Source organism: Brachyhypopomus gauderio, chromosome 19, assembly GCF_052324685.1.
Source record: "Brachyhypopomus gauderio isolate BG-103 chromosome 19, BGAUD_0.2, whole genome shotgun sequence".
In the NCBI taxonomy this organism is placed as follows: domain Eukaryota; kingdom Metazoa; phylum Chordata; class Actinopteri; order Gymnotiformes; family Hypopomidae; genus Brachyhypopomus; species Brachyhypopomus gauderio.
In genome coordinates, this window is record NC_135229.1 from 7,676,051 (window position 1) to 7,694,334 (window position 18,284).

At 46.8% G+C, this 18,284-nt stretch overlaps 1 protein-coding gene across 1 annotated transcript in view; it reads right to left on the minus strand.

Moving 5' to 3' along the window:
• abca4b (ATP-binding cassette, sub-family A (ABC1), member 4b) overlaps positions 1 to 18,257 on the minus strand; it is a 30,704-nt gene extending 12,447 nt beyond the window's left edge. The window contains exons 1-19 of the mRNA XM_076982198.1: positions 18,196 to 18,257; positions 17,487 to 17,499; positions 17,043 to 17,136; positions 16,665 to 16,806; positions 16,256 to 16,395; positions 15,151 to 15,278; positions 13,855 to 14,052; positions 12,700 to 12,789; positions 7,903 to 8,146; positions 7,429 to 7,568; positions 6,563 to 6,679; positions 6,253 to 6,447; positions 5,031 to 5,236; positions 3,407 to 3,583; positions 2,761 to 2,983; positions 1,550 to 1,771; positions 708 to 912; positions 482 to 574; positions 25 to 222 (exon numbers count right to left, since the gene is read on the minus strand). Coding sequence (XP_076838313.1) covers positions 25 to 222; positions 482 to 574; positions 708 to 912; positions 1,550 to 1,771; positions 2,761 to 2,983; positions 3,407 to 3,583; positions 5,031 to 5,236; positions 6,253 to 6,447; positions 6,563 to 6,679; positions 7,429 to 7,568; positions 7,903 to 8,146; positions 12,700 to 12,789; positions 13,855 to 14,052; positions 15,151 to 15,278; positions 16,256 to 16,395; positions 16,665 to 16,806; positions 17,043 to 17,136; positions 17,487 to 17,499; positions 18,196 to 18,257 — 2,887 coding nt within the window. The remainder of the gene's footprint in view (positions 1 to 24; positions 223 to 481; positions 575 to 707; positions 913 to 1,549; positions 1,772 to 2,760; positions 2,984 to 3,406; positions 3,584 to 5,030; positions 5,237 to 6,252; positions 6,448 to 6,562; positions 6,680 to 7,428; positions 7,569 to 7,902; positions 8,147 to 12,699; positions 12,790 to 13,854; positions 14,053 to 15,150; positions 15,279 to 16,255; positions 16,396 to 16,664; positions 16,807 to 17,042; positions 17,137 to 17,486; positions 17,500 to 18,195) is intronic.
• Positions 18,258 to 18,284: the final 27 nt, after the last annotated feature.

Consider the following 18,284-nt stretch of genomic DNA (forward strand, 5'->3'; position numbering starts at 1 on the left):
TTCCTTTAGCCGTTGACCTCTCACCCCTTTGCCCAGTCTGTTCCTCTTCCTCCTGAGGACTGGGATCCTCATTCTTCTGCTGCTGCTCCTTCTCTCGCTCAAGCCTCTCGCGCTTGTCCTGGTGCTTGCAGGACGTGTGGTCAGGTGTGGTGTGCTTGGCGTTGGCATCAGCTCCATCTACCACCTCTGTCTCTAGCATCTCCATCTCTGGCTCCTCAGGAGCTGCAATGGGGAACATAAGAGTGGACTGAATGGAGAGTCAGTAGTGATGGTGGCACCTAGGTGACCAGGGTTTGTTGCTACAGAGTCCTGATTAGAAAGTTAATGTCATACCTCAACAGGTACTGAGACTCATGGTCTGTAGATTACCTGTCTTAGGTTCTTGCGGAGCAGGAACAGAGATTTTGACTGGTTGGGTTTCCTTAAAGACTGGATTAGGATTAGGGAGGTATGATATTGGATGTTAATAACGTGGCAGTACCTGGATCAACAGTGTGTGAGTGGGAGCACTCTGCACTCATCCAGTAGGATGGCTGGAGAGGGAAATAAAATGGCCGACCAATACCATACTGTCCTGCAAGAAGTGAAAAACGTCCAAAGATCAACGGAAACTCCCTCTAAAACACTCTGAAGGTGTCACATTTTTAGAAGATGACAGAAATAATAGACTAGTAAATCATTTGAGCAGTAAGAACGTAGGCAGATACCTGGGAAGACATTATCAAGGTACCAGGCCAGAAAAGCATAAAGAAATGAATCAAAGAGCATCATGCGAATGGAGTTAAGGAAGGAGAAGTCGTCGCCCTCTAGAGGGCTGGTGCTAATATTGTCCCACTGCAGCCCCAGCCCCTGCTCTTCGTAGCGGGAGATGTACTCCGTCCCAAAGCCAAATGCCACCGGTGAGAGCAAGCTCTGAGACAAAAGCAGAACATCACGTGACATGAAACAAGCTCTGAGACAGGAGCAGAACATCACGTGACATTAAACAAGCTCTGAGACAGGAGCAGAACATCACGTGACATGAAACAAGCTCTGAGACAGAAGCAGAACATCACGTGACATTAAACAAGCTCTGAGACAGGAGCAGAACATCACGTGACATGAAACAAGCTCTGAGACAGGAGCAGAACATCACGTGACATTACACAAGCTGAGACAGGAGCAGAACATCACGTGACATTAAACAAGCTCTGAGACAAAAGCAGAACATCACGTGACATTACACAAGCTGAGACAGGAGCAGAACATCACGTGACATTACACAAGCTGAGACAGGAGCAGAACATCACGTGTCATTAAACAAGCTCTGGACAAGATGCCTGTTCAGTCAGATGCATGTCAAAAGCAATTCGATTTTTACTTTAGTACTTTGAGAAGACCAGGTAACTCATAAAGAACACTAGGGGTGATTGTTAGGGATCATATTTCAGTAAATAAAGTTGTAAGCAGTAAGCGCTCATCCCGTGTCCTGTCATTCAGTCATTCAGCTGTGGGTCACGTGGTGGACCTATCAGGCTAGCTGTTGAGTGGAACATGAAGATAAGCTCACCACCGCTAGCTTGACGTTCTTGGTGATGCGGTCCTGCCAGGCGAAGCAGAGGAGGTGGGGCAGGTAGAGGGTGAAGTAGACGATGCCACTGCAGGCAGCAGCCAGGTTGGCCTTGCTGAAGAACACACTCATCAGGAAGCACTGTGTGATAGTCACCGTGGTGAAGGTCAGCAGGAAGAGGAAGAGGATGATGGGATTGCTGTAGTTGAGCACCTTACCAGTCTAGAGACGGGAGAAGGAGCGTAGTTGGGGTCAGAGAGTATTTATTTGTGATTCCCTTCTTCAGCATTACATCTGTCAGCTTTAGCATTGTGGTGCCCTAAACTGGGGCGAGTTTGAACAGAATGTAAACAATTTAACACAGATCATCAGACTTGTGAAAATTGTTATTTTGATATTTGACAATAAAATTTATATATACTGTATAGGGTCCATGATGTTTGCATGTTCAAATTCCAGCTTATCATAAACTCTGGGTCTCAGCAGCGAGTGTGTGTGTGTGTGTGTGTGTGTGTGTGTGTGTGTGTGTGTGTGTGTGTGTGTGTGTGTGTGTGTGTGTGTGTGTGTGTGTGTGTGTGTGTGTCAAAATAAACCTTGTAGTCTGTACATTAGCCCCAGTCTTTTTCTGTTCATTTTACTGGTGTCAAAGTTCATAAATTTATTTATATACAGCTTTTTACAACAATCAGCAAGCCAGAAGTGTCAGTGGCAAGGAAAATCTCCCTGGCTGAAATTAAAGAAGACAACCTGGACCAAGACTCCACCTTCCACTGGGCAGCCCAGCTAGTCTGAACATTACCACAAAACTCAAGGATTCTTGTGTTCACTGAAGCTGTCAGTTTTGAACAACAGATAACTGCCTGTACTGATAATGGTAAGTTCTGGTGATAAGAAAACTGCTCAGAATGAATTCAGCTTCTATGCGCCCTGCATTGACTCATACAGCCAGCAGAGGTCAGTATATCTCCACAAGAGGAAAAGTTGAAACCTGAAACAGCTGCCACTAAAACCCAAGAGGCAAGAGGTCTCCAAATGCCTTATTAAATTTAATTAAATTAATTCCTCACCTTGGCTGTGCTAATTAATTAAATCTGGCCAGATGTACACCCACCCCTGAAGACAGAGCATCCACCATCTTCTAAAGCTGCACATCCCTCTATGTTGATGTATGTGATGTAGATTCCAGCAAGTATTCACAGGTTGTTTCTAACCATGATGATGGCGGTGAGCAGAACGGTGCTGGTGGTCATCACAAGGAAGCTGTCGATGAACCACGTACACCAAATGACCTCGTTGGTGACGCCCATGGCCTTGAGGGTCTCCTTCAGTCTCATCTCCTTCTCCAGCACAATGTTCTTCACCGTCATGGACACCGAGTAGATCCAGGCCAGCACCATGAAGATGGGAAAGCAGCGGTTCAGGGTCAGCATGAACCTGGAGGGAGCAGGTAAAACCAGACAGCTCAAAAGAGCCACGCCTGACTCTCTGCTCATGGGCTAAAGGTCTCAAAAATGGCTGAAATCATGCTAAAGACATGTTAGACATGTTAAATAAATTGTGCCTTATAAAAGTGGTAGATGAAAAATCCTAAAATAAACTGCAATTAACACGTGCTAGCAAATGATGCTAAATAAATTGTCCTAAATAAAATATACCAACTAGTCCCTCTAGCCACGTTATTATTTTGGAGTTAAGTGGCCCATTAATTGGATAGAAACATAACTCTAAATTTATTTCTAAACAACATTCTACACAAACTATATCATTCTATATCAGTGTCGTGTGTTAGCATTATGCTACACTGCGCTAACGCACGTGAGCTAGAACGTTAGGACAGTGCACGCGCGGCTGGGTTACATGTCATCCACGTAGCAGGGGTAGGGTATCTGCTGCACATAGACACCCAGAGGCCGGGCTTCGTCCGTGTGGAGTTTCAGGATGCCGTGTTCGACCATGTCCTGCAGGTAGGCGAACCCTCCCCAGATGTAGCGTTGGTCCTCCAACGGGTCAGCCCTGGGGCCAGGGTCCCAGTATCTGACATACAGACCGAGCAAAAGGGTCGACATTTAAGACCAAGCGCACACATCTGAAAGGTTTTATCTTCACAAGGAGGCTTCGTTTAAAGGGACGAGCAGGCCGGATAACCGCCGTATTGTTTGGAAAGGATTTCGATCGCTATTTTCATCAGCATTAGCAAATTTAAAAGATCTTCAATCGCCTTTGACTTAAACTGCAAAACTGAGGTTGGGCTTGTGTCGTCTGAGCACAGATAGACCAGACAGGGAGCGTCGTCATTTCTCCCTCTGGCTGTTTTTGTGCTCAGCTCCCGGCTCGGGTACTCCCATGTTCCCTGGAAGGCAGCTTTGCCTTGAAGGCATGCCCAAAGCCCGGGGGGGGATCTGTGGATTGACTGGCAACACTGTGCAACAGAAACTTGACTCAGGCACAAGGAATGCACACCTGATCGTACCTGCCTGTGGAAACTTCTGAACAGGACGATCTCAAAAGAGAGGATGACTGTCCTTGACTTACAAATGCTACTTGTTCTACATGACACACATAAAAACAGATTTTTTTTTATTTGCTATATTTCGTATGCACTCAACAACCGGGTAGTTACTGTGTAGCTGTAACATTTAATTGTGGGTTGTAACTATGGATTCTTTGTCTGCTGTTTGTACTTTAGTTTGTGTGTTTGGGTGTGCATGTCCATTTTGTGTTACATGCACAAAATATATTATGCAAAGTAAAAAACATATAACCTTCAGTAAACGAACAGTGGTGCCAAAGCGTCAAAGATGAAAACCCAGAAATAACTGTGAAAGCTATACAATAACTATATCTAATAAGCGTGTGTGATATATAATACACCGAATCTAGAGTTATTCTAGATTTCTCCAGAATGGTCCATAGTGTTCTGTGAAAACAAACTAGGAGAAACACCCTTCTCCCCTAGGGCCATCCCGCCTTATTGGTGCTGTGTTCTCATTGCTCTATAATGCAGCAAAGCTGTTTACTGGTCCCTCTGGTTCTGGTCGTGGCCAGAGGCCCGTGAAATGAACGGCATGTTTGTGTGAGTCTGTGTGCATGGCTGAACTGGACAAATGCTGAGAAATAGCAACAAAGGAAAGTATGAATGATGAGGTGTGTGTGTGTGTGTGTGTGTATGTGTGTGTGTGTGTGTGTGTGTGTGTGTGTGTGTGTGTGTGTGTGCGAGAGAGAGACATTTTGGGGAATTAAACATTGGTTAAAACAAAAATTAAAAAATGCTAAAATCATCACTGTACTAGTTACTAGGTATTCCACGATAAACACTTTTCAGGTACTGTGGAAATGCAGTATTCTTTCAGGAACATGCTACCTATTTAGAAAGTAGCATTGAAAAACTTTCCGGATCATTCCGTCAACATTCAGCTTCACGGGGTCGGATGTGTGTGAAAATGAGTGTAAAGAAGATACCACAACACGAGCAGATATGCACCTGTCCTTGATTTTGTTGGTACGCTCCACAGCGTCGATGTCCATGCGGATCTTGTATTTGATGTGGTGGGGCAGCTCTGTGCTCCAGGGCTCCATGTCCATGAAGACCAGCCCGGCCCAGAACGTGTTCTCCTCCAGGAGAGAGAGAGCCTGCACACTCAGCTGCTCCTCATCCGTGTGACCCACAAACTTGTCCAGGTTTACACACTGCAGAGACAAAGCCTCTATTAGGAATAGACTCAGCATATTAGGTGTTATATATTTCTAATGCAAATAACATTTAGTTTAGGCTCATTTGTTCTGAAAATTCACATAAACAAGTGCTTGTGTGTGTGTGTGTGTGTGTGTGTGTGTGTGTGTGTGTGTGTGTGTGTGTGTGTGTGTGTGTGTGTGTGTTTGCCTTAGCGTGGGAAAATTCTTGAGCTCAAGTGTGTGTTAAGTTAATGTGGGTGCCAGCACTGTGTACACCAACACGGCAGGGCTGCATACATGTTTGTTTGGTATTCATATGCTGGCACTGGTATACGGTGTGTGTGTGTGTGTGTGTGTGTGTGTGTGTGCACGCGCATTTCTTACAAACATCATGAAACATCACAGGCCTTTCTCTTTTACTGAAGCGCTTCATAACCATGAGAAAATCAGTCTGTTTATCAGGTGTCCCCTCACTCCCTCACTCTCACTCTCTCACTCTCTCACTCTCTCCTCCTCACTCTCTCCTCCTCACCTCCCCTCACCTCTCCCCCCTGACCCTTTACTCTTACACGCTGTGTGCTGCATTTAACTGCATGCAGTTCAAGATGTCTGCATAAAGCCTAAACCAGCTTGCAGCCGACGTTTCTTGACCAGGGGCTCGGGGCAGAGCGGTGACGTGTAGAGCTAACGGGCTAACCCTGTGGATCTGTGAGGATTTGTTTAGAGGACACAAAGCAGACAAAGAAGGCTGTGATACTGGATAACACCAGGGTCCTCGCACCACACCCCACTCCTCCCTCATCAAGGTGTGGGAAGACAGGCCTCCGGCACACACCACTGGGCAGAGAGGTGAGGGGGGCAAAGCAGACCGCTGAAGGGATTTGCCCCCTTTTATTCCCCATGAGGTCTTGTGTGGAGGCCATGAGGTCAACAACCGTGTTGGCTTATCTGTGCTGAAAGGCTCGATCCAGGGTCCACAGCAGCAGGTAGGGCGTCCTGCGCGGTGCCTGCTCAGAAACGCCGTCACTTACCTCACTGTATCGGACCAGCGTGCGCAGCGCCAGGTCGGTCAGGTTGAAGATGTTCTTCCAGTCGAAGTCGGGCGTGTCCTCAAAACGATCCTCACTCCCGCTGCCGAGGAAGTTAAGGACGTGTCTCGAGGTGAACTGCGAGTCCTCCAGACTCTTGTCCAGGAAGTCCATCACCGCTGGGTTTCTCAGAGTGTCCTAGGGAGAGGCGTGGAGCGAGAAGAGGGAGCCAATCATTGTCTGATTGGAGGTACTAGGGATGAGGTGTGTTACATTACCTCTAATGGCCTCTAGAGGGCGCAGTGAGCCGTACCCGAATCATGTTCATCTGGACGCTGTTTTGGAGGAACTCCCAGACCTGAGGTCCCACTTCCTCCCAGGCTGATGCCATGTTTTTCAGTCTCTCCAACTGCTCAAATGTGGTATTAGCCTGGAGGACACACACATGTACACACACAAACACACACACACACACACACACACGCGCGCGCATGCACATAGGGTTGGTCCGTTTCCGGATCTCTATAAATGTCTGCGCCCATGCAATCCGATTTATTAAATTAATACATAACCGCAAAGCTAATTTCATGCTCCCACTCAGTCTGTGCCAAGCCCGGCCCGCTGACTGAATCTCTCCCGCCGTACAGCACAGAGGAGCCTTAGGAACTAAACGTGACCACGTGTGTTTGCACAAGGATCTCGTGCTCTTGCAGTGTCATCGAGCAGGTGGTCCCATGTAAGTGTGAGCTAGTGCATGCCCGTGATTGGCCGGCACCGCTGTAGATCAGGACAAACTGAGCTCTGCTGGACCCGCCCAAGCCGCAGAGGGCTACAGCGTTATAAGGCTTCAGACTCCCTTTCCTGTTCAGACAGCTGTTCTAGTCCTTCGAGTCATGCCACTCGTGAGCTCAGACACCCAACCAGAGGACCTGAGGGCATATTAGGCCCGACAGCCAGCTAGAAAAGCCAGCGCACACACAGAACGAAACAGTATATGCAACACAATATCTGCTGCGCCGAGCCTCAAAGGATTAGTGTGAGGGTTAAAACCATGCAGGATGTGGTCAGGATAGCTGTGTAAGGTTCTGACGGGAGACAACTGGTGGTACTGGTGGTACAGAGTCAGTGTGTTGGGCGTGGAGGTGAGAGAGAGAGCATATATGAGTGGGAGAGACTTACACTCTTTAATATCTTGCGCACAACAGGGATGTCTGGAGAATACAGGATCTTCCCCATTACTAGAGGCTTGACTGAAGTCCAAATGATTTTAGTGAAAGGGTTGGATTCCAGATTCTGCATTAGTGTATTACAGAAAGGAGCTGACATCCAGGCGAGGAGGGGAAAGGGAGAGAGAGGGAGAGAGAGAGAGGGAGAGAGAGAGAGAGAGAGGTAAACACGCATGATGGTGATGACACTTGACAGCTATGTTTTTATATGATCCTCTGTTTTCATGCATGTGTGTAAGGAAAAAAAGCAGGGGATTCTGGGAAGGCCACAGTGTGCACGTGCACCCTCTAACACACCTGATTCAACTCAGCAGCTGAGCCCTGCAGACCTTATGGGACGAATGAGGTGTGTCACAGGTGCAAGGACCCCCACCCCCCACCTGGATGTGTTTGGGCCCAGGACCCCACTCTGGAGAAGAGTACTCACTGGCCGTCGGGTCGACCTTGCTACGGCCCCCCTGTTTCCTGGAGCTGTTGAGGCCCAGGAAGGCTTTGTAATTGTTGTCCTCGTACCAGTTGAAGGACAACACGCGGGAACCACCGTCCTCTGGGTAGCCACAGGTCAGATCTGACACAACGCTCAGCAGCTGGCCGAGAGATGCTGGCCCCCCCTGCTGGAGGAGGGGAGATACCGCCCGCAGCAGGTCTCTGGAGCTAGGCCTGGTCAGCAGCTGGGGGGGGGGGGGGGGGGGGGGGGAGAGTTATTCCAGCACCGTAACAGTCCAAAAGCCGCGCTCTCCACAGGGAGTCATTCCCTCAGTATAACCGTCCAAAATGCTCAGGAGCAGCAACAGGAATCCCAGAATGCAACAGTGAGCTGTAGTCTAATGAACATCACATGTGCTAGCACAGAGCATTTGGGACACATATTATAGAGATCGTTTAAAAAATCTGCTCCCAGTGTTGACCAATCGGATTTTGGGGACAAACAAAAGACCTGTATCAGAGACGTGGGTGGGGGGGCAGTAAGACTGTAGGGCTTCAGCTGATAGGCTGGTGGTAGACCGTGTGGAGATTTTTACATCAGCAGGGGGAATTTCAACTCCCAGTGTAGCAGGTGATATGAACAGATTGTTTAGACAGTATTTTAACAGAGTCTATGTAATGTTGAGAATGATTTTATCTGGGATACTAATAAGATGAGTTACAAGAGTCTAAGCAATATGATGTGAAGGTGTGGAGCAAAGTTTCAGTATGTTTCATGGAAAGCAGTGTGAAGATGGCCAATGTGACAGAGATGGAAAAAGCTATTTTAACCACAGCCTTAATGTGAAAGAAATGTGTTGTGTTTAGAAAGACAGGATCAAATCAAAAAGAATTCCTATGTTATGGACAACTGTTGAAGGTTTTATAGTTGAGAGTGAATTCAGTGAAATTTGCTGTCACAGACGTTGTGTCAAAAATAACTTTCAGTGGTTAATTTCAGACAGTTACTCTTCACCCACTGTCTTGAATAGGAGATATTAGGAAATGAAAATGAAGACTTGAACAGAGAAGCCCTGACCCCTGGGGCCCTTATCTGACCCCTGGGGCCCACTGGCATCAAATGTAATAAAGTTAGATTTGACTCTCAAATGCACAAAGTCACAGAACACAGAAGCAGATAGCAAGCCAGCGAGACACTGACAGACCTAGAGATGGACATCCCTCTTCCATCCCTCGATCGATCACATCGCTCTTGGACATGAGTGAACAAGTTCATCTGATTGTCGTTTCCACAATTCATCATTTGTTTTTTTTTCCTCTTTTTGTGACCAAAAGAATCTGTTTCACCTTCCCATCATCTCAACACTCGCTGTGACGTGAGGAGGAGATGGGGCCCTATGTGGAGGAGATGGGGCCCTGTGTGGAGGAGATGGGGCCCTGTGTGGAGGAGATGGGGCCCTATGTGGAGGAGATGGGGCCCTGTGTGGAGGAGATGGGGCCCTGTGTGGAGGAGATGGGGCCCTATGTGGAGGAGATGGGGCCCTATGTGGAGGAGATGGGGCCCTGTGTGGAGGAGATGGGGCCCTGTGTGGAGGAGATGGGGCCCTATGTGGAGGAGATGGGGCCCTGTGTGGAGGAGATGGGGCCCTATGTGTGCAGGGCCACCCACCTGTGGACCGACAGGTAACAGGCCGATGATGAAAAGGAAAGGGCCAAGGACTGAACCCTGGAGGACACCTGGTGTAACAGCACTGATAACAGATTTATGCTTGGGTCTAAAAACAAGAAAATCAGGAGCTCTAGATGTATAAATGCATACTGCCATGATTTGCACATAGCTTGTAGTGATGGTGTACATATGATGTAGTCCACTATCCAGAACAGAACAGGTGAGTATGGATCAGTACCCAAGCTATATGAGTACCATGGAGCTGAAATATTCAAGCCTAATTGCATTTTTATTATTTGCATGTACACGTAGTATTATATATAGAAATTAAATGCTGATTGTCTCATGGCCACTAATTCATCGGTAGCAATGAAAGTGAAAGTGACCAGGAGAAAGAGAGAGAGAGAGAGAGAGAGAGAGAGAGAGAGAGAGAGAGAGAGAGAGAGAGAGAGAGAGAGAGAGAGAGAGAGAGAGAGAAAGTTTCTGTGATCCACTCAATCAGGATATTTCCTGACTCTGGATTATATGGCATTTTGGTGGGCAAGAGTTGCCAAAAGGAAAGTTGGGATTAAAGCTCACCTATATATTTCTATATATTAGTGTGTATATAGTGGGTACTTGTGGTTAGTCTGGTATATAGTCCACAGAGTTGTAAGATGATCAGTACCTTCATACTCAGTTTGTAGTTGGGGAGGCCACATTTGATAGCGAAGTCATATATGTTACAGCATGTGCCTACCTGGGGAGGGGACAGGATATATGTGTGTGTGTGTGTGTGTGTGTGTGTGTGTGTGTGTGTGTGTGTGTGTGTGTGTGTGTGTGTGTGTGTGTGTGTGTGTGTGAACGATATTCCAGCCTAATGATATCTGGTCCTTTTGGACAACAGGAAGCAGGTCTGGGAGGGGTAAATATCCTCTGACTAATAAGCTCTCCACTGCTAGAGGGTCCAGTCTCACAGTCCCAAACCCGTCCAGGTTAAAGAACCTTCCTACTACCTATTAGGTGGCTGTGGTACGTCTGTCAGTACATGATCAGTCCGAGGTCTCCCTCATGTGCCTTTAACTGATCTAATCTACAGAATCACGTTAGAACATGCTGAAAAGGGTGTGAAGAAATGAAGAAACTTAGCAAGGCTCTCATCAGAAAAAAACATTACTCAACACTGAACCATGGCTGAACTTCTGACTATTATTCCTTGTGTTCCCTGTCATGTTACTCACTCACACATACACACACACACACACACACACACACATTGAGGAGGCATGGCTGAGGTGTGACAGCAGGCCATGCGTTCTGTCACGAAGGAAAAGAATTTGGCTCCACCCACAGGATGTCACCTCCGAAGAATGTCCTTTTGACACACTGCCCGACACACGAAAGAAAGAACACACACAAATGCACACACAAGCATGTTCTACACACACACACACACACACACACACACACACATAGTCCAAATGTGTCTGCTGAACACTACTGAACACTGTTTTGAACGCTGCATTGAACATTGTACTGAACACTATATATAGCTTTTACTTGAGTACATTTTGACCCAAGTAGTTTTACTTCACTACATTTGAACGCCCTCACATTACTGAGTAAAAAAATATTGATGGTGAAAAATTAAATGCGGGCAGAAATTTAAACTTCTGAGTCCCAGAACTGAAGGCCAATTGCGTGGCCTTGCCTTGCGCGCGCCCTTTCCATTGTCTCATAATCAGGTCATAATCTGGTGCACTTATTTCCAAAAGGATGAGATTGTTCTATCTTTAAATCTTCTATCTATCAGGTTCTGTGGGATCCTGTGGACATTTTATTGTAAAAAGTGGAATCCTGTGGGCACTGTATTTTGAATAGTTGGATCCTGTGAGCGTTTTAAATAGTGGAATCCTGTGCGCATTTTGTTTTATTTTGAGATGTGGGATCCTGTGGTCATTTTATATTTTATTTTGAGTTGTGGCAACCTGTGGGCATTTTATTGTGAATAGTGGGATGGGATCCGGTGGGCACTGTATTTTGAATAGTTGGATCCTGTGAGCACTTACTTTTGAATTGTGGGATCCTATGAGCATTTTAAAATTTTTGATGTGGGATCCTGTGGGCATTTTATTGTGAGTAGTGGAATCCTGTTGCATTTTAGTTTGATTTGTGGCATCTTGTGGGCACTTAATTTTGTGTGCATTTTGTTTTTTGAATAATTTGTAATTTAAATTTCTTTATTCTTATCATAGTGTTGTCCGTTGGACAATAGGACTGAACATTGTTTGCACTTTATGGTACAGGTTGTCACTGTCCTTGTGCTGTCAGAAAGTATGTTCCTGAGCCCAGCTGATCTTTTTGCAAGTGTGGATGTGCACTTAAATACACTTTGAAATCAATTAAAACAACTTGTGCTGAATTTGGTTCATGATGCATCCATGCATTAAAAAACTGAAAGTAACTAAGTAACTTTTACTCAAATTACATTTTAAATGAAGTAATTTTGTACTTTTACTCAAGTAAATTTGGAGATGGGTAATTTTACTTTTACTCTGAGTAGATTTTAGGCAAAGTAATGATACATTTACTCAATTACAATTTTTCAGTACTCTTTCCACCTCTGCCTCCGGCTCACGTCCTGGGGGTGGCCCCGCCCCCTGTTCACCTCCTGAGGGTGGCCCTGCCCCCTGTTCATCTCCTGAGGGTGGGGCACTCCCATTTCACCTCAAGAAGTTGGCCCTGCCTCTAGCTCACCTCCTGAGGGTTTGCCCCACCCCCAACTCACTGCCTGAATGTGGCCCCGCCTCCAGACTGCTTCCTGAGGGTGGCCACGCCCCCCACATCTCCTCTTTCAGCACTGCATGTTCCTACATTTCAGTTGGACTGCTCGACTCCAGGACCTACACGTACTTCTTTAATTGAAAATCTTTCTGCCACATAGAAAAATTTATTTTACATTAAATTCTCCAACAATGTGTATTATATTTTCCTTTTTTACTTTAATGAAAGATGGCCCCTGGAAATTCACTTGTCGTGTAGTTTCATCAGTCTTCCGACCTGCACCAGCTGCTAGCGCAGTAGTTAGCTGACTGGACTCCTCTCAGAGCTAAACTGAGGACAGGGAGTGTGGCTGAGGAGCTGTCGTACCTCCTGGATCTTCTCAGATGCTGCTGACAGCACACGACCCCAGAAGCGTAGATCTATCCCAGAGGAATGAGCGTCCAGCACCGTGGGCAGCTGGAGAGTGAGGGGCGGAGGGAGGAGAGGACAGAGAGAACGTTGTTTGCAGCCATTACAGTAAAAAAAAACCCTCACAGTAGGAACATGCTGACCTGTCTCATTTTCCCCATGTTCACACATACAACAGGAAAATGTGATGTGCAGTTTCTGCTGTTACAGCATTCCTTATTAAAAAGCACCATCACGAGTTTACATACGGTACAGCTTGTCTAACACGCCACAAAATGCTATTTAAATCTGAAATGTAGGGAAACGAGGCAGACTGAGGCAGACTGAGAGTCTGTCTATCCAGGATTAACTCCACTATAACAACGTGCAGACAGACACGTGTGAAGACAGCTTCACTTTATGAAGGCCTGAGATCCACTTGCCTTATCGCCATGAATCTTTCGCGCTTGTACACTGATATAGAAACTCCACTATATAAATCACCATAGCAGTTATGAAAAACCCACCAAACTGGTCTCAGATCAGCAGAAAATAACCAACATGTAACAGCCATCTGGTGGGTATGTCATGAATAAGCTGATTAGAGAACTAGGCTATAGGCCAACTAATACCCTGGGTCTATGAATTACCTTTGCCTGACATATTATAAATCTTATTATAGATGTAGTCTTATTATGAATAATGTTATAATAATGACAGAAATTATATTATAAAATCTTATTATTGTAAAGAGAGAGAGACACAGTGATTTTTATCAAATGTAGACTCAGTCCTTTCCAGATATCTGACAACAAGGCCTAAGGCTGGAAGCTGGTTTAAACCTGAATTCTAAATTTAGAAAAGCCAACTAGTGAAACAGCATGACAGCAAATGATGCAGACTGCACCAGTCTACTTTCATATTACCTCGAACCCAAATAAAACCCAACAGACATGTCTGTCGGAAACAAAAGAAACCCTACGTGAAAACACCGTTCGTCCCAGTCACTTGCCATTCGCACGGAGCGTCTGGCATGGGTGTGTGTGTCATGGTTGTGTGTGTGTCACGGGTGCGTGTGTCATGGACGCGTCCCTGCCGTTTGGGGACGAGGGTCACGGCGTCCAGCGCACTGACCAGCCTGAGGAGCTTGAAGAAGTCCACGTTGGCGTAGAGCTTGTCCTCGATCTTCTGGAGCTTCTGCTGCGGCAGAGCACACATGGCGTGACGGACGCCCTGCGCCCCGCGCCACCCCGGGAAGAGCAGGAAGCGCTCCAGCAGGGTCTGGCTGCAGGCGATCTCCTTCAGCGCCAGCGCCGGGACTCCGTGCGCAAACTGGGCCGGGGGGGAGAGAGCAGACGGGGTCGGGGACTAGAACGGGAAACACGGGGCTACGGCGTAAGGGCCGGTGATGAGTGGGTGGAGACGGGAGTCGCCCGCACCAGGGTGTGGAGGGCAGTCGCTGCACCTCCGTTTGGGTGGGTGCCTACATCACCGAGTCCTCACTGAGATTTGAGCTTCACTACACTGTTTTGACAACGCATACGAGGAACGCATACGAGCCTGATGGTTCCTTGAGGAAGAGTTTTTGCTATTTTGTTATGTTAATATTTTAATTCTTTAATTGCGTTCATGCCATCCAGACTGCTGAGCAGTGAAATGTAGGTGAGCGTAATTAAAGCTGCGTGATGTTGGGTGAATAGACAGTAATTGCAGCTTTAGGTTCAGCGCTGCAATTACTGCATTAGTTGTAAAGTACTTCCAGTAACAAGAGCTTGGGAATCTACCATCTATGCAAAACATGCCTGGTGCTACAGTGTTAGCGAAGCATGGTTTTACAGATATCTGTCATCTTGTTCAAATGATGGATCTGTGTGTCATTCACATATAAACGGTTTAAAGTTTTTGGCATGTACAGTAAGATGTAAATAAGTATGTTCGTGTGCAGTACTGCAACAGAATCCCTCGTTCATGTTGGCATCTTCGGTATGATCCCAGCATCTGTTTATGGGCTCTTATGACACCTGTGCCTGTCGGTCTTCTGCGATAAATAAAGGCTTTTTCCCCACTAGTACTGCGGGAGAGGCCGTGAACAGAAGATCAAAGCTGTAGAGGGAACGTCCAGAGACGGACCAGGCGGGCACCTCCTCACCATCCACGCAGGGTCACAGAAACAATAGAACCCAAGTCACAGGCTGGCCTGCATTCAAAGTCCAAATAGTTTCGGTCTGAGCTACATGAAGGGGGAAAGAGAGCCACTTCCGAGTTCATAAAAACCATAGAAGTCAGGGGGAAGTGCAAAGTGAGTTTTTAGGGGACAAAGGCAGGAAATGACAGAGTGAATTTATTGAGCACAAAATGGCCAAACGCAGAAGCAACATGCCTACCAGGTGAGGAAGCACCTTTCAGCCAGCGAGGGTAGGAGAACTATACCTGCTCCACACGCAGTAGTGCATTGGTGAGCTGGTTCACCACAGAGTCAGAGAGACCAGCATCCCGCAGTAAGAATGACGTCAGAGTCTCGTCGTCTTTGAGAACGTCGGCGATCTTCAACCCTCGCCCTGACAGGAGAGAAGGGAGCACAGGCGGGACAGGAAGTGCATTCAGAGTGAACAGGAAGTGGGCAGGAAGGCAGAATGGCGTCGTTTCAAACTGCAGTGCAAGCTGTTCAGAGAGTGTTCGAGGATATTCATTCAGAATTCAGAATATTCATGATTTTATGGCTCTGGGGAACACAAATTACTTCCAAAATATCAACAGTCATGAAGCTACACATCAGATATCCTGTTGAATTTCAATTAGCAACAGGTAAGAATTCATAGCAGGTTGAATGTTGACACTCTTGCTGTCAGTATGGTGGAAACTACGATATTCTTGTTGATCACACAAAACGTAGCTTCTCCTGTCCAAACAAAACACAAACTTCGCTACAAAACAGGATCCCAGTGCAAGACGGTGAAAGTGTCACTGGTCTGTTAATTACAGTAGTGGTTAGGACACATACCGGTTCCCCTTACTGGCTATGCGTACTGAAGCAGAACTCTGAAGCCAGATGTGCAGAGTGCATGTAGTCTGTGCACGCGTGCATGTACATTTCCGAGAGATGTCTAAGTGCTCCTTCACAGTAGTTTCTCCCCCCAGCAGAACGAGCCAGTGTCGCTCCCTGAATGCTATAACATCTGACTATACCGTTCACAAAAATGTCCATGTCACTAACAGTACATGAAAACTAAAAGCAGTTAACATTCTGAAATGATTTGAATACACCCCCCCCCCCCCCCCCCCATTTCGGACTCAAACGTTTCTGCAAGTCACCGCTTGATAACAGCGGGCAGGAAAGCAGACGCAGGAAGAAGTGAATGAAAGGAAATACCAGCCGTGTTCATCCATCACTGGTGCGCCTCACGCGCGTCCAGCTCAACGCTGAGCCTGACTATGGTGAACTCTGAACTGGTGACTGTTTAACAAACCTAGCTCCACATTATCACCTGAGGAGTCGTTTGTGCCACAGCAGGGGGGAGTTGACGGGTCCGCATACCTGACGCACGACTGGGGTCTTTACGCAGGGCCTCCATGAAGCTGTTGAAGGCTAACGTGTCCTCCCACAAACGTCCCAGCTGCTGGAACTCCGTGTCTCCTAACAGGAGTTCCTGGACATCGGCGTAGAAGCGTGCCAGTCTGTGGCCAGGACAGAGCGAGAACATACTCGTCTCAACACTGCTAATGTTACCGTTTACTACTGTTACCGTTTAGTACTGCCAGCTCAGAGTGCCAATATACCTCTGACAGTATCTGTCTTTTAAGAAATTTTGTCTTTTTTTGATGTATGTAACTTCAGTGATGAATCATAGGGGCTGGCGTTCTTTCTTTTGTTCATAATCAACTAGATGGTGAATATCTCAAGAAATGTGGGTCCCAGATAGGTACAGAGAGAGTGACCAGCTTACATGGAGTTGTTGTAGTTGGAAACAACACCAGGAGTCTCTGCTGGGGTTGCGTAGCGGAAGCAGGGATTATTAGCGTTGCAGAACATCCCCTGGATCCAGGGGAGGACTCCGGCCGACGGCATGGCTTTGTTGGGAAAATGACCTGAACAGACGGGAACAACCATAACGTCACCATAGAGACACGCTGTGATGGAACAAACTGTACTAAACAGGATTCACGTATAACCAAAAATGTAGTAAACACAAACTTGCGCAGTAAACTACACAAACTGTCTATGCTCTCACATGTTTATGGATATACAGGTTCGTTTTCTCCCAAACGGCACACAGATGCTTCATATTGTAATTATTACTGCTCGTGTTGTAACGACCGCTCACATTCATGCTGCTGGTAAAGAGGGTTGGCTCTTCTCAGCCACACAAGCCCCATGAAGAGGAACACGGGCCAGAAGATCTCCACAAGGACCCGAACCTGAACACACAGAAGGTGCGAGTGTTACATTTTGAAAGACGTTAGAAGAACTATATCAGGAAAATGAGGAAACCACAGTGGAAGGGCTATGGGCAGATCTTTCGATTGTGTCTGCAGATTTCCACATGAACTGAAGTAACGGTGGGAACAGCTGTGCCGGGTGTTAACGAATGTGACACAGTACGCCACCCACGCCTGCCTCTACACGTGAACCACGTGAACCGCGTGAGCCGCCTGTATGGGCCTGCATCACTGGCACCTTCTGTCTCTTGCGGAGGGTCCAGTTCTTCCAGAGCAGCAGGCGGATGTGGTTCATGTCTCACTGCCAGACCCCCTTAAACAGAACTCACGTCGGCGACAGACCTAATGACACACAGTGACACATTAACCACACCAATACATCCTCGTTAGAGGTTAATAAAGGGAGGAGGGGCTCTCAAAGGGCCCTCCCTCGACCTCATGCTGTATATATGATACATCGTTATATGGTTAAAAAAATGAGATATGAATATTTATATTACATCTTGCTGTTAATGAATATTTATAAGCTGCTTAAGGTATCAGAATTTGCCTAAGATGACACGATGCTTACTTGTGTTTCTGTGCGCTCACCGTGACCTCGGCTGTAAGTGTGCATTACTGTCCAACTGCACTGTGCAGAGTTCACTAATGTGTTTGATCAGATGCTAAAGCACACTAGCACAGGAACGCCGCACGCATTTTAAATCGGAAAAACTGTTGCGGGGCCTTTTGAGGCCTATCCGCTGTCACCTAGCAGCACTGACCAGATCAAAGGGAGTTCACTGAAAGTGGAAAGCCATACTTTTCAGACTGTTCAAGCTGCCTATTTACTACACTGCTCTTTGTACCCAAATAATAATTAAGCTGAAACTGACTAGTTACGGTCTCCAAGCACAGCACCCATCAGTTGAGCAGCTCCCACAAAAGAGGGCTGTGTCTTGAGGAGGTGGTCATCTGTAACTTTCAGGTTCCTTGTAATTACAGATAAGGAAATGGCATGTGAGCCCCGTGTTATATTTGCTGCCAAACACCACCAACCTGACGACCATGAGATGACCATCAGCGAGGAACAGGAAGACGACGCCTCGGAGCAGATTCATCTCGCCGTTTTTACGCGAGAGAAGGCC